This window comes from Botrytis porri (assembly GCF_014898465.1).
Source record: "Botrytis porri strain MUCL 3234 chromosome Unknown BPOR_006, whole genome shotgun sequence".
Taxonomy (NCBI): Eukaryota; Fungi; Ascomycota; class Leotiomycetes; order Helotiales; family Sclerotiniaceae; genus Botrytis; species Botrytis porri.
Window position 1 is genome coordinate 643918 of NW_024066080.1, and position 14807 is coordinate 658724.

The 14807-nt window shown below is 43.5% G+C and overlaps 4 protein-coding genes across 4 annotated transcripts; 1 reads left to right on the forward strand and 3 right to left on the reverse strand.

Annotated features, from left to right (window-relative positions):
• Positions 1-1630: 1630 nt before the first annotated feature.
• Positions 1631-2687, reverse strand: EAF01_004731 (uncharacterized protein; the record flags this gene model as incomplete). Its single annotated transcript, XM_038912985.1, has 3 exons — positions 2478-2687; positions 2143-2418; positions 1631-2026 (listed from the first exon to the last, which is right to left on the reverse strand). The coding sequence occupies exons 1-3, from the start codon at positions 2481-2483 to the stop codon at positions 1631-1633; spliced, it is 678 nt and encodes a 225-aa protein (XP_038771071.1). The 5' UTR covers positions 2484-2687.
• Positions 2688-3225: 538 nt separating this feature from the next.
• EAF01_004732 (uncharacterized protein) lies at positions 3226-6053 on the reverse strand (the record flags this gene model as incomplete). The annotated part of the gene is made up of 2 exons (XM_038912986.1): positions 3226-3587; positions 3638-6053. 2 exons carry the CDS (start codon positions 6051-6053, stop codon positions 3226-3228), a joined length of 2778 nt encoding a protein of 925 aa, XP_038771072.1.
• A 737-nt stretch (positions 6054-6790) lies between these two features.
• EAF01_004733 (uncharacterized protein) lies at positions 6791-9921 on the reverse strand (the record flags this gene model as incomplete). The annotated part of the gene is made up of 2 exons (XM_038912987.1): positions 6791-7693; positions 7753-9921. 2 exons carry the CDS (start codon positions 9919-9921, stop codon positions 6791-6793), a joined length of 3072 nt encoding a protein of 1023 aa, XP_038771073.1.
• Positions 9922-13176: 3255 nt separating this feature from the next.
• Positions 13177-14685, forward strand: EAF01_004734 (uncharacterized protein; the record flags this gene model as incomplete). The annotated part of the gene is made up of 3 exons (XM_038912988.1): positions 13177-13502; positions 13555-13589; positions 13643-14685. The coding sequence occupies 3 exons, from the start codon at positions 13177-13179 to the stop codon at positions 14683-14685; spliced, it is 1404 nt and encodes a 467-aa protein (XP_038771074.1).
• Positions 14686-14807: the final 122 nt, after the last annotated feature.

Consider the following 14807-nt stretch of genomic DNA (forward strand, 5'->3'; position numbering starts at 1 on the left):
TTTTCAAAAATCGAAACTACAAAATTTAATAAAAATTTAATTATTTATTAGAAATTTAAATTTATATAACTTAGTAGTTATTATAGAAATAGTTTTTTTATAATGAAAATCATAACAATTTTAACTTCTTATAAAATATAATAGACATTTTCATTTAAAAACTCAATATTTTCATAAGACATTTTTTCTTACTAATAATTTAATAAAAAAATTAATTAATTATTAAAATTTAAATATTAGAAAAAGAGTAATTTTAATATATTTTAAAGTAACCCACTCAATAATATAGTCTACTCGATAATAAACTACGTGATATCTATATTAATATTAAGATATAAGTAAAGACTTATATTACATTATAAGAGTAAAAGAGCTATGAAAGAAAGAGGCCCTACTTACTATATCTACGAAGGTCGCGGTTATTTTAAAAGAGACTAGGTAGTCCTATAGATGCCTATAATAAAGTATACTAATTAAGTACTATAGGGCCTGTATTTCAATCATTTTAAGCCCATGTTAAACTTAACAAGCCTATAAGCTTCAAACATTACAATTTAAGGTTAATCTAAAGCCTAATCAAGCCTAGGATATAGACATCGCTAGCCTGTTCGAATAGAGCGGAGACCGGTTTTTATAGATCTCAATCCAATTCAACGAATTATAAAGCCTTACAGCGTATATGCCTAAAAGAGTCTATAATCTCTATCAAAATGACCGCGATCTTTATATACATACACACATATACATATCTACTAGAAAACAGAAAGTAAATAAATGAATAGGTAAATGGATAATTATTTATATTCTAAGTGTATAAATATCTATACACACTTACACATGTATCCACTTCCATTACATTACAGTGCATCATACCCATCTACCTACCTAATAAGTATCACAACACCATCAAATTCTAACCACCCATGCTCTTACTCTTACCATCAAGAAAGAAAGAACTCACTCAAGAAATCCATTCATGGCCTATTCATCTATTCATTCCCTACGACTATTCATCCCTCAACTACCAACCCTCCGGAATTCACACCACTAAACCTCACAAAAACATTCAATTCTATAAACTCAACTAATCAAAAAATCCTCACATCTAACAAATTTCATCGATTCCTCATTTATTACCTATGTACGAATGGATGAATAGACATATGTACTCATAAGCAGTCCCCTCCCCCAAGAAACTAAACCCCCCACCTCCCCTCCCATCCATCCCAAGACTCCCATCCTCATCCTCATTCTCAAGCTCATAATCTCCATTCCATTTACTTCTTGTAAAAGACAGTCAGACAATCATAAAGAAAAGAAAAATAGAAAGAATCTGTAAAGTCCATCCTACCAGACCAGACCAGACCCAAACCACAACCCCTAAGAGACGCCTTCCCCAATCCTGTGAGTAACGCCGATGGAAGAATTATGAGTGTAGTGTATGTATGGATCGACAAACACCATGTACTCTCTCCACTGCAAATTTCATCTGTCCATTTCGATTTCCATAGTGATTTCCATAGCCACAGATGATCATTCTCTTTTGCAGAAATGATTTTGCATGTGACCTCAATCAATAAATCTCCACCCCCTCCATCCCTTCCCCCTAATCAATGAATCAACAACCCACTCAATCCCTCCTCAAACTATCCAATCTCGCCTGCAAATCATCATCACCCGGATCCGCCGCCCCACCACCCCCAACAGCCTGAGCCACCCTCCCCTCCGCCACCGTCTGACTCTGCAAACCCTGTGGCGCCTCCCCCATCGCCGCTTTCAAATCGATTCCAATTTCCTCCAAAACCTGTTCGACCACTTCCTCGCCCTCCTCCTCATCTTCCAGGCCCGTGACATCATCAATCGCATCATCCATCATTTCTTGTCGCTGATCCATAATGTCGTTTTCCTTTTCGAATTCCATGGCGATTCTTTGAAGCGCTGGGAGATTCATGCTGCGGTTCATGCTGCCGAGAACGCCGGTAGCGCCTTTCATAGCTTGCATCATTTGTTCGTTAGTTCGGACCGTCTATTTTGGTAAATCAGTATAAACTCTCTCAATCACCCTCCCCATCCCAACCCCCCCTCCCACATTCCCCCCTTAAAACCCCCCAAAACAAAATCCCCTCAATAAAAACCACAAACCTGTATCCTCAAACTAATCGCCTGCAACTGCGTCCTCATGCTATAAAACTTCTCCACATATCTCCTTGTCCTGACCAAATCCTTCGCCTGAATCTTCGCCGCGCCCATTTGACCATTCTTCGCACTCTTCTTGATCTCCTGAATCAATTTTTTCTCCTGATTTTCCAGCTTCGTTCTCTCGCGATCGAGTTCGCGTTGTGTTTTTTCGAGCGATCGTTGATGTTTGCGCAGGCGCTCTGCAGGCGTCATGCGTTTGCCAAATGCCCATTCGACGATCTAGATGGGGATGGTTAGTGGGGGGCTTGAGGGTGAGAGATGAGAGGAAAGGTACATACATTCATGGTGGTGATTAGAAGTGGATGTTGGGGTTGAGAGGAAGGGGAAATGGAGAAAAGTGGGAAGGTAAGGTGAATTCGTATAGATTATTTGATGGTGTGTGTTCGATGCAGCCGTGCAAGTCGTCATGTAGTAATGGTTCGGCTTCGTTTCCAAAATCGTAGCCTTGGATCTTAGCAGCCTTGGCTAAATTGTACCCTGATATTTAAGGCCTATAATATTTACCCCCATGAGCCCATTTGATGTTGATTCTGGAGCTCCAGGCATGTTCACCGAAAGTAATTTATGAACTATAATAAGCACTAAAGCTAAACTTGGGAAAAGCCGCAAATCATTTACAAAAAGTTCACCGGGGATTCCACTCATCTAGGAAGCTCATCATACACTGATATATGGCCTGGCAACAAGCTCACCGGCGGTAGGAACACAAACGCATATCTCACATGTGATATATTTAATGTATATGATATTACTTTTCGTTTGATTTCTTTTCTACTGAGTAAAGTAAGTGGAGAGGGGAGTCCGAAGTAGCTAGGTACGCCATACAATCAATCCTAAAGCTTACGACCAACGCCACTCATATTTCCATTTTCCACATCACCAACCATCCATCACCTGTTCCATCAATCCATCCCTAATTGTATTTAGAAAAAATAAATTCCTCAGAAAACGCCATTTTTTATTCATCTGAGAAAGCTGTCATTGACGCATAAGAAGAAAAAGAGATATTGGGGTATAACAAAGAATCTAAGCATCGTATGCAGCAGCCACTCCTGGAGCTGGTCCCTCCAAATCCACACTCTCGACATTATTTCTGATTTCTGCACTTTTGTTGACCAAGTTACCAAAATATTTTCTGGCAACTTCACTTTCACCTCTAATCTTTCTAGTCTCTTCACGTTTGGTACCAAGTTGTTCAACTGAACGTTGAAGACCAACTCGAAGGTTATCGGCAGGAAATCGAAGAACCTTGCGTACGGATGATGAGATACGATCACTATTGGAGTGTACGTAATCAATGGCGGCAAGTTGAGTAGAGATCTTAGAGGAGAGACGATGCGGAAGTGATTGAGGGATTTGGTTCAAGACATAGTAAGCTGCGGCGATAGCTGGAAAAAAATTAGTGAGAATATAAAACGTAGAAAAATGCAAAACATACCTCCTGCTAAAATTCCTGGCACGACCAGTCTACGCAAATTGTTGTTGCCCATAATCTTTGCGGCAGAAAGAGCACCATCAACCCATCCGAATCCGCCAATTGCACGACTACCAAGAACAGTGGCAACAGTCATTGCCATACCAGTTCCGGCCATCTTCTCTTGTCTTTGAAGTAGAGTAGAGAAATCAAAGAAATCCCACAATTCAGTCTCAATGTCAAGATGCTTAGCAAGAATATCACGCTTGCGCTTGAACATGATGCCGCTTCGGAAGCTCAAATCTGTATACTCATCACCGAGATGTAAGATGCCAAGTTGCTTGATCTGTGTTACGCCATCGACTGTCTTACGACGTGCATGTTCTTCACAGGCAGAAACAGTAGCAGAGATTTCGGACATGATAGCCTCCTTGATGTCATCGGCATACTGGAAAGCACTGAACAGTCCTGGATATGGAATACCAAGATCGCCATCAGCTGTTCTAGCTATTGTATCGTTGAGCGTCGAGCGGGTGTAATCGTAAATACCCTTGCATGTTGCATCAATAGTTCGGTCAATATCATCGCTGACTTCGGCCTTTGCCTTTTGAGAAGCCTCGAGCATTGGCTCGATATCTGCTAGTTCCTTGGTAACACGATCCAATTCGGATTGTGCAACCTCTGCATTGACGGTGGCAAGACTTTGAATATCACTCAAGACATTGAGTAAATAAGTCTTTGCTGGAGCCAACTTGGATCTAGCTCGCTTCTCGAGAACAAATCGACGCAGTGACTGTTCGAGAATCTCAAAGTCTCTAATCTTTTCCTTGTCCTTGCCTTTGCCCTTTCCTTTAGGATCTGAACCATCATCGAAGTCTGGTCCATCACCGCTACCTCCACTAGAACTACCGCTTCCGCCACCACTTCCACCTGGTGGACCAGGGGGGCCGAGAGCAGCAGTTGGAATAGCATTACTCGATACGAAATGAACGAGTTCAGAGGATTCCTTAAAGGTTCTAGGACTTAGACCTTGGATTTGCTCCAAAATCATTTTTTGGCATCGTTCCTTATCCCTAATATTATCATATCCATTGACAACCATAAAAATATATGCTTTTTCCGCCGCTGCCGCCCAAATGAATTCTCGCGCAGTTTGTGTAAAGTGGTTGGCCGCCGAAACAACGAAGACGACTACATCAATTTCTTCTTGTCGGGCAAACACCGCAGTTGTTTTCGTAGTATCCAAGTTGAGACCAGGCGCATCGATGATTGCAATATCCACCACTCCGTTATTCAGTAAGGACTCGTCAATCGTGCGTACATCCTTGACGTAAACTTTGCATTGTGTGTAGGTATCGTTATCAAGGACGAGCTGTTCCAAATCTTGAATCGTGTAAACGTCAAAAGTGCTTTCGTCATGTCGATCGTAGATGGTTTCCTTGTGTACCGCATGTACTTCTTCGATTCCTCCATTTTCTCTCGCATCCAAAACCTCACAGAATATACTCGTACAAGGTTGTTGGTCCTCTGGCAAAATCTTTCGTCGCAGAAGTGCATTGCAGAATGTCGATTTTCCAGTATTCAAGTCTCCCGTTACTAAAACCTTACTCGAAGAATCTTCGATCCGCTCACGTAATGAAAGTAAATGATTTATGCTCGAACTAATTTTTCCATCAAGTAGAGATGCGATCGAAGCCTTTTCCAAAGAATGTACCAACTCGGTTTGATGTAGGGATCCCAACTTCAAATCCAACTTCAAGATAGAAAACTCCTGTGCAATCTGAGGTGTTACGAGTCGGGGTTCCGGAGTCGATCTTGATTCTGCGGCTTGACTCGACTCCGCATTGCTGCTACCCTCACCAATAGATGTCATAGCACGTCGCACTTGTCCAGGACGAGGTTCAGGTGTTGATGACCTGATACCAGTTTGCGTATGTACCAAGCCTGGCCGTGGGTCCTGTCGATGGTGTTGAGATTCTTCGCGCTGAACTGAGGGGTAGATCGCTGGCCATTGTGCGTTCATTTCCTGCAAGGACTTCAAAGTTTCCACCACACGATTGATTGATCTGCCAAGAGTGACCCGATGTTGGTTGTACCATAGTTGATGTATTGCATTTGCCTGCGACCGTCTCTCGTTTTCAGAAACTTCGTTTGATTGTCCTCGAGGAAGGGAAGAGGGTGGAGGCGTAGGTCTATCCGGTGTCAGTGTAGGATTCCATGATGGAACCCCGTTCGAACTTTCGCCAGCCACACTGCCTCCATACCCAGAATCATTGTCGAGGAGCGCTTGTAATCTTGCAGCACTTTCCGGTGCACTTCCAGGTCCAACAGTCATATATTGTGGTCGACCAGCATTTGGAGTATTGCTATGAGAATTGTCGCCCGAACCTGCTTGTCCACCTCTGCCCTTTCCTTTTCCTTTTCTATTATTTTGACTCATGATTGTAAGGTGCCGACCATTCGTAGATTGATGTCAGTCTGTGTTTTTGGAAAGGTGTAGCTAGTTGTTGATAGCATGAAACTTTTGGAGGCGAAAATAGCATGAATCTTCGTTCAACTTGCTCGGCAATTTAAGAAGCGCGTGGGGGTCCTATAAATTTGATAACGATGCTCATTGGTTAAGGTACCCTTGTTCATCAATGACGACAACAAACCTTCGTCGAAATTTTTCAAAGATATTGAATCTACTGGACATGATGTAAATAATAATGGTAAAATAATCCATCAAGTCACCAAGAAATATACCTAGAGAATCTCTTCCATTCACACATCAACTGCGTTGTCCATGTCATTTAACCTTTATCATCATTATTCTGAGTATAATCTCAAATTAGGACCGACCACATCCACACAGTAACAATAACAGTAACACAAATGCTGTTCATGGTCAATCATATATTTTTACATCACCCATAACTAACAATCCAATCAAAATTCTACCATTCTATGACATTATTCCATATGCTATGTATAACCACCCATTCAAAATTACCCAACACCCAACAATCATGCTTCCGAGAATGCCAGTTCGCTCATCTACATAGGTATCATCTCATGATTTTCGTAGCAACATCATCAAGTATAGTCGTAATCTCTTCCCCAACAACATAATGGCATGAGATCAACCCCTTTTGAAAAACATTAAAATCCACCGGCATGTACATAATATATCCATAACTACTTCTTCCCTCTCACAGGACTCTGTGCAAATCTAATGCCCCTGCTGCGTACAGCTGGTGGTGGCACTCTCGGAGTATCATCATCATCACTATCGCTCTGTACGCTTTCTCCAAGAGCTGCTTCCCGTCTTCGCTTTTCTGCTGGCGTTTCTTTTTCTTCTGGGCCATTGCCGCCACGACTAGGAGAACGTCCACGTCCCCTTCCCCGTCCTCTAGCTTCATCTGCCTCTTCATCTTCATCTACGCCTTTCAAAGCATCTTGTCTTCTTCTTCTTTCCGCAGCCGTCTCAGGCGCATCATTCTTGCTGCTTCCTGTTTCACTGCTCTCTTTGTTTGCGTCAATTCTCGCGCCCTGTGCCTTGGCCATTTGTTTTCCAACCACTCGTGCAGTTTGCGCACCAGCAGCAAGTTGCGTGTCTTGAGCTTCAAACAACCTTGAGCTGCCTTGTGTTTTATCACTGGCGTCTCTCTTTGCCAAGTCCTTCATTGCCCTGGGTGCATCGCTTTCTTCGACAATCTCACATCTTGCTTTGGGGTCTAAACCTTGGATTTCTTTCAAGAAATCTTCCTTAGTCAGACGACGTCCTGCCCCTCCAATGGTGAATCGAATACGACGATCATCATCTTCCTCGTCAGCCCCTTTGTTGTCGGTATTTGGTGTATTCTTGCCGAAATTCCATGTGCCCATTCGAGTTATGCCTTGTCGAACCGGTTCTGCACTTGTAGCATCTGTTTTGGTAGAGTTGTCTACCTTGTTACCACCAAGTCCCGTCCATGTACCCATACGATGTATTCCTTGGCGAACAGCATTGGGCTCGCCGGACTTGGGGGCTTTGCTGTTGGGGTCAGGAGGTAATTCGTATGTTTTGACGACCTCTCCGTCTTCGTCTTCCACAATAATCTATAAAATTATATTAGTGATTTGATCGTAACACCCTAAAGGGAAAAGAACAGGCTTACAGATCTACCATACTGGTAAGCCAGTGCTGGACCTCGAGTCTTGCGAGGCTCCTTTCCTTTCTTCCCCTTGGAACCTTCTCCTTCGCTCTGCTCCTTGACCTCGTCCTTATTTCTCCAAACACCCATTATCTTGCCGAACTTCTTGTAGGCTTTCTCTGGGCCTTGCTTGATTTCCCTTTCGGAATTCTCAAACTCTTCCTTGGGGGTTCCTCTTTCTGGACTTTTGAGGGTTTTCAATACATCACCGTCTTCATTTTCGATTATGATATGGTCCCCTTCGTCATATATTTCCGCCTTGTCGGGATTCTGTTGAGCATTTGACATGTGCGCATCATGTCGCTTTTCCTTCTCGCCATGATGCATGATTTCTTCCATCTCTGGATCGTGTTGGACTTCTCCAAGTTCACCTTCATTTGATTCGTCATCAATGTTGGCTTTCTCGTTATCAGGCGAAGATCCGCCGGGCGTTAATGTATCAGATGTATGTCCAGTTGAGTAGTCGCGACTTCGTCGAGCAGGATAAATCGCCGACTCGCTGATAGGACCACCTGGGCCTACTCCATCGTCCCACTTCTTCTTCCTGCGTCGCGGAATTATCGAAGAAGGACGACTGTTAGCGCGACTTGGGTTATCCTCCTCCTTTTGACGGCGTAAGAAGCCTCCGGGAATTCCTCCTGCGGGTGGCAGGGTACCTGGTGGTAACTCATCCAGCCTCATATCCTCGCCATCCGTCTCCGAGCCTGCTGTCTTAGCTTGAGATCTGGAAATCGATGAGATGCGAGGGAGACGATTCATCCAAGAGGGCCCATCGTCCCCAGCTTGGGTATATGACATTGTGAGTGTCAGGGTATTGATGTGCTTGCCTAGAGTAAAGACGGCAATAGAGGATCCATGCACGATAATAGAGGAAATGACAAGGAAGGTTACAATTGGCCAAATTACCGTTACCAATTCCCAGTTCGGTGCATCTCGGTCAGGATAATCAGTTAATGGAGTTGTACTGTCAGTCTCAAGCTCGGCCCTCGCAAGAATAGCAACAAAGATAGCACCCACTCCAATAGGTCCAAAGTGACCAGCAAACAGAGCTTCTCGCCAAGTTTTTATATCAGGTATCAGAGGCTTTAGTGCCATCATGATTGGTATTCGTCGAAAGAAAATGACCAAGATAGCAATGACAGCGAGCCTCCATGGCGAAGTTCCGATTTCCGCATCATTGTACTGTTCCCACGGAATAATGGTACCAAGGTAAACAAAATATGCCAAATTGATAAGGAGATCGATGACGTTGGAAACATGAGATTCTTCTGTTTTCTGAGTAAACCAACCGTCGTTTGAGAAGCCAACGCCAGCCGCGAAGCCGACAAGGAGATCATCAACTCCAAGGATACTCCCTGAACCTGCACAGAATAGTGCAAGGACGAAATAGAACACGAGAAAACTCTCTCTGTCGACTAAATCGTGTCTTTCGGCATATTTGATTCCGTGCCTGCCAATGTAGCCGACAACGAAGCCATAAATTGCACCAAAAACACACTCGTAAAGAACTGTTATGACAATGAAATCGAATGTTACTTCCTTCGCATTGAGGTGGAATCGAATCAAATATAAGGAAAGGTAGATGAATGGGAATGCCATTCCATCGTTACACCCTGATTCGGCAGATAGAAGATCTCTCAAATGTTTCGGTACTCGTTTTGCGAATTTTCCTTTTCCAACCACCGAACTAGCGAGTACAGGATCCGTCGCCGTCACACATGCTGCAACACAAAGTCCCTGCAGCCAGTTTAGCGGCGGGATCAACCACCAAATGAAAAGACTCGTGATCAACCATCCAAAGGTCATCACAGGTAACAAGAGAAAGACTACACTCCTCCAATGTTTCTCCATGTAATGCCTAGGCAATTCGACCCCGACGGCAAAACATTGAACAACAAGGACGATTCGTGAGAACTCTAGAGTAATTTGATCGGTATTGCCCCAAGTGTCGGGGTCGATCAAGTTGGCGGCATGTGGTCCAAAGATAATACCACAAATCGTGGCGACAGTGGCTTCACCGATATACATGCGCTCCTTGATGAAGGAGGAACACAGCATAAACAATGAAGTGAAGCCACCCAAGATTATGTAAACCAAATGAGGTTTATTGATGGAGAGGTGATCCCAAGCCATCTTGGCTGTCTTAGATGGTTGTCGATCGGTATAGAATATGTATTAGAACAATCGCAATCGATTGGTACCGGTAACGATATCGTGCTAGCGAAAAGGCACTGTTGACGGCGGGGGAGGGGAGATATTGTAGCTCAATCGATTGGATTTCTTCTGCTCGTTATACCCCAATCAGTCGATTCCCTCAAAAGTATTGCGTGATGTCGCAGCATTCGAAATCTGGTCGCGCCCAGTCGCCGCTCCGCCGTTTATGAATATATGTTCGCTCTTCCTCCCAGACAGACACCTTTTTGTAATGATCGGAAAGCACGTCGAATTAGTGCGGCTAGGTTTCGCAGATGTTGCTTTTGAGATGATGATTATCAAAGTAAAATCAAAAATTAATGTTTGGAAGAAAGCGAAGAGGGTGAGTTGAAAGGGTTGTTTACTTCCTCACCACCCATACACGATTAATTCTAGTCCAAGATGCCAAGACCTTGGGAAGCCTCCACTTCTAATTATTTTAAGTGATAAAAGCAAGTTTTGCTGCGGATTGATGGCGGCGTCGGAGGAGAAGTGTGGAAATGTTATTTTGTTTGCCAAGTGGAAGGAAGAGAAGAAACGAGAAGAGAAGGGAAGGGAAGAGGTGTTGTGTGTTTCAATTTCATTCTTGGGGGGGGGGAATATGATATTTATTATTGTATGTGTGGTATGTATTGTATGTATTGTATGTGTGAGAGAGGAAAAGGACGAGGTCGAATATTCACAGTACGGAAGTGGAAGATTGATAAATTTGATTGGATGCTTTCTAGATAGTAGGCAAGGATGAAATTGCCTTCTTCCTTACTAAGGCGTGCTCCTTCATGAATAATGTACGAAGTACTCTGTAGGTGTACGAAAGGTAGGGAAAGGTAGGGAAAGGTAGGGAAAGGTAGGTATCGAGGTATCTTACCTACTTCGTAGTAGCCAGGGATTGAAAGATCCTAGTCAGGAAAGAAGTTTGGCTTTAACCTTTTCTTCCATATCCATATCCATACCCATATCATATCAAGATAATTATCACACGTCCCTGGAGTATAATTTTATTGGTAAAAACAATGAGACATTCGACAGCCTTTGCAACTTTTCATCCGCCTTACAAACCATCATCCCATGCACATCTCGCAAACTCGCGTTGGTGCACGCTGCATATGGATGGGATGTCATGGTCGGTACTTATTTGGGTATGGAAAAGAGTCTAAAACCCTTCATCCGTCGGTCAGTAAAGAGCAAAAGAGCAAAAGAGCAAAAACACAAAAACATACGTCACTCGCTAACCCCAGCCATCTCGTACAAATAATTCCTTTGATTGGCTTATTCATATTTTTTTCTGCCAAGGGACAAAAGGTGAGAAAACTCTCCACCCAAAACCCCACTCTCCTCTCCATTCGCTCCATCCACTCCCCACATTGATAATCACATTGACGGCCCGAGATCTTTCACTTCTACACTTCACTTCAAACACAACCAACCAACCAACCAACCAACCAACCCAACATTCTCTTCATCTAATCGCTTACGGCTACTCGGAACATTGGGTATCTAGAAGAAGATATTCGTCAAAGGATCAGATATATATAATAATAAAAATGTTCATCTCTTCGTTCATCTCTGGTGATCAACTTCTTGCATCTGCAATTAATAAATGGACCCCCACGCTGATACTCCAGTCTACAGTACATACTAGTCGGATCCTGATTTCCGGTACCGCTATGCGCGATGGATTTATCAGACTCCATAGAATGGCTTGGGAGTCTTTCCAGCTGCTGCAGAGTGCCCATTCAAGCTGGGAAATCAATTACCTACAGTAGTTGTAAGGGACAGTGCGTATGCAGCCCAACTGTAAGCTTGTTTAATTGATCTTGTGACGGTCGATTTTGATGATTAAAGGGGTAGAACCTCTACTGTTGAGCTCAACATTACCGACGCGCGGCTGAAAGGGTAGTCTCCTCAGCAGCCGAAGATGATCTTGTTGATATCCAGCGACTCCAGCGAGAACAGCTGACGATACGTACTACATCTCTAGAATATCATATCATGCTATGTTCCCTCGACAAATTGCTTAGTGAAGCACCATACTCTCCAAGTCTTTCGCGCATGAAGCCGAATGGGGGACGCCACAGATCGCTGGTCTCATCCACTTCGTCCATCAATGTTTATATGGCAGCTCATCCGTTAAATGTGCCGCCTTCCCCTCTCTAGTCAATGATCGCATGAGCTGGTGGTACAATCGTCAGGCACAATATATTAGTCATCATTCTAGGCTGAGTCTTTGCGGATGCAGGAGACCCTACCTACATGATACTAAAGCTACCTAGATATGCACAAGGTCGGATATTTTCCACCTGGCGCTTTCCCCATAGTAGATGGTATCACATCTCCTCTCATCTAATAACCGAACAACACATGTTTGACGACATGCTGTTCCCAAAAACAATTCCCATCTTGGCCACATCGGTAGTGTAAGCTGAGCCCAACAACAAGATCGCTTATTTCATGATCAACACAATTTCATGGAGCTGCATCTAGCTACTTAGACGTCAAGCATCTCAAAAATTTCTCTAGCCAATGCTATTCAAGAATTCAAACACGAGGCGCCGCGAGTCAGGTTATTTGGGCTCCCGGTTAATGGGGAGCATGCACAACAAATTCAATCGTGTCCTACACAAGAAACCAATCTGTGAACATCCTTTTGATTCCTAACATTCACGATTTGAATGAGATCGACCGAAACATCATTTAACATTCTCCAGCACTGGAGATTTATCTGGAAATGTGTAGCGTGTACAACCAATGCACAAGATCTAGAATATAAGATTTGGTGAAATCCGATGATGAACATTGTCCGGTAAACGCTGTACCTTCTTGGCAGATGGATTGTGCACTGATGTGGTTGTAAATTGCTTTGCCAGGAAGCGGTGAACACTACATTCTCCAACTCATCTGTTGCACATCTAAGGAATCCCTCGAGAGTTTCTATCCTCATCAATCCACATTGGGAACTAAAATACATCGTTGGGGAAATAAGAACATTTTGAGGGGTTTATTCCCGGGCTTTAGGTATTTTCGGTATTGGGTGAAATTCAATCTTTAATTTTGCCACATCTCACCGCCCAAATTAATGAAACCCCACCAGAATTTTTGAGCTTCCAGAAACACAATTCGATATCCCTCACTCCTCCAACATATTGAAATCTAAATCGGCCTTCTTGACATACAGCTAAGTAGCTGATATCTCCAATGCCTTTAACAGTGGCGGATATTGTCTTCAATGAGCAAGCAAATCACAATTTCTCAAAGACCCTTGGTGAAATCAAACGAAGTACTTTATCCATACATAATCGACTTCGATCAATTCTCGAAGACGCAGAATTCGCCCAGTCGGTCGCAAATGCATATAATAGACCACTTATAGCAAATGAGAGATGTGGAAGCTGGTATATTGATCCCACCAAGAAAGGAGGAAGTGCATACTTCAAAAGTACCGATGGTCATACCGGAGTCTGGAAATTCAGCTCCCGAAGATTGAATTTACATCTTTTGGAGATAATTGGGAAATATGATGGGTTGGTACTCAAGTGAGGTTTGAATAGAGTATACGCTGAAAGCTTCATGCAGATGTATCATTGTAGATTCTACTAGACGTGGAAAACGTTGGTTATTTCTTGGATTCTATTTCTCGCTCCAATATACTAATGATAAAAAGGTATGCCTGATGCATTGAGCAAAACAATCCCAATATGGTGTTGTGTACTAAACCGGGTTTTCTTCCCCGATCTTCCAACCGCTCATACGCTCTACTCTCCCCCACAAGTAGTTTCCGATTCCGAGCAAGCCCAAATGGCCAATCTGATTCCTCAATTCGTGCAAGCATTTCAAACTCTCAATCTTCCTATTGAATCTTTCCACGAGAAGATTCACAAACCCATCAGACCCATTTGGGTAACTCCCGAATCTCAAATTTCGGAAACAAGCGAGATCTTTGAGGATTTTCATCCAGTTATTTGCTGTACCGTTTCGCGCAGGGTTTCAGGCGGGGAAATTAGTGAGGGCGGTTATATCCAAGGCGCAGGCGACGATACGGAAAATTGGGCTCATGGACTTACTCCTCATATTTTCTGGACAAATCAAGAAGTCCTATTCGAGACATCGGAAGAAGATTTACCTGGAGTTATTGAAGCTTTGATACATCAAACAAGTTCATCACTCGGGTCTAATCATAAACTCCGCATCGTAAAACCCACTTCCTGTCTCTCCATCTCGACTGTCGATGCGCTTCCACTTCTCAACAATAATACCAATACCTGCACCATCGTCCTCCTACCAAAACCCACCCCCGAAGAAACGTGGCCCACCTCTCCCTCCCGTCTCGATATCGGACTCGGCTCCAAAAAAATAGGAAGCAAGAATCTCCGCGTCGCTCTCCCAATTATCTCTTCTTTCTTCCTCAAGTATCTTGATACATATTCTGCAAACAAACTCTCCGACCCTTCAATACAATTACAAATCATCATCGCGTGCGAATCGGGACAGGATCTCTCAATAGGTGTTGCGCTTTCTCTGCTGTGTCTTTATTTCGATGATAAGGGGGATGTGAAAGTTGGGAGAGGAGAGGTAAAGGAAGAAGAGAGGTTGGTGAATAAAGATTTTATCCGTAGGAGACTAACGTGGATTTCTACTTCGATGCCGGATGCGAATCCGAGTCGGGCGACGTTGCAGAGTGTGAATAGTTTTTTGATGTCGGGGTGATTGATGGGGAGTTGAGGGGAAGGGAAGGGAAGGGAAGGGAAGGGAAGGGAATGGTGTGGGCTTCTTGCTGTTGGGTTGGGATGGGATGGGTTGTGTTGTGTTATGATATTTTATGTTATGGG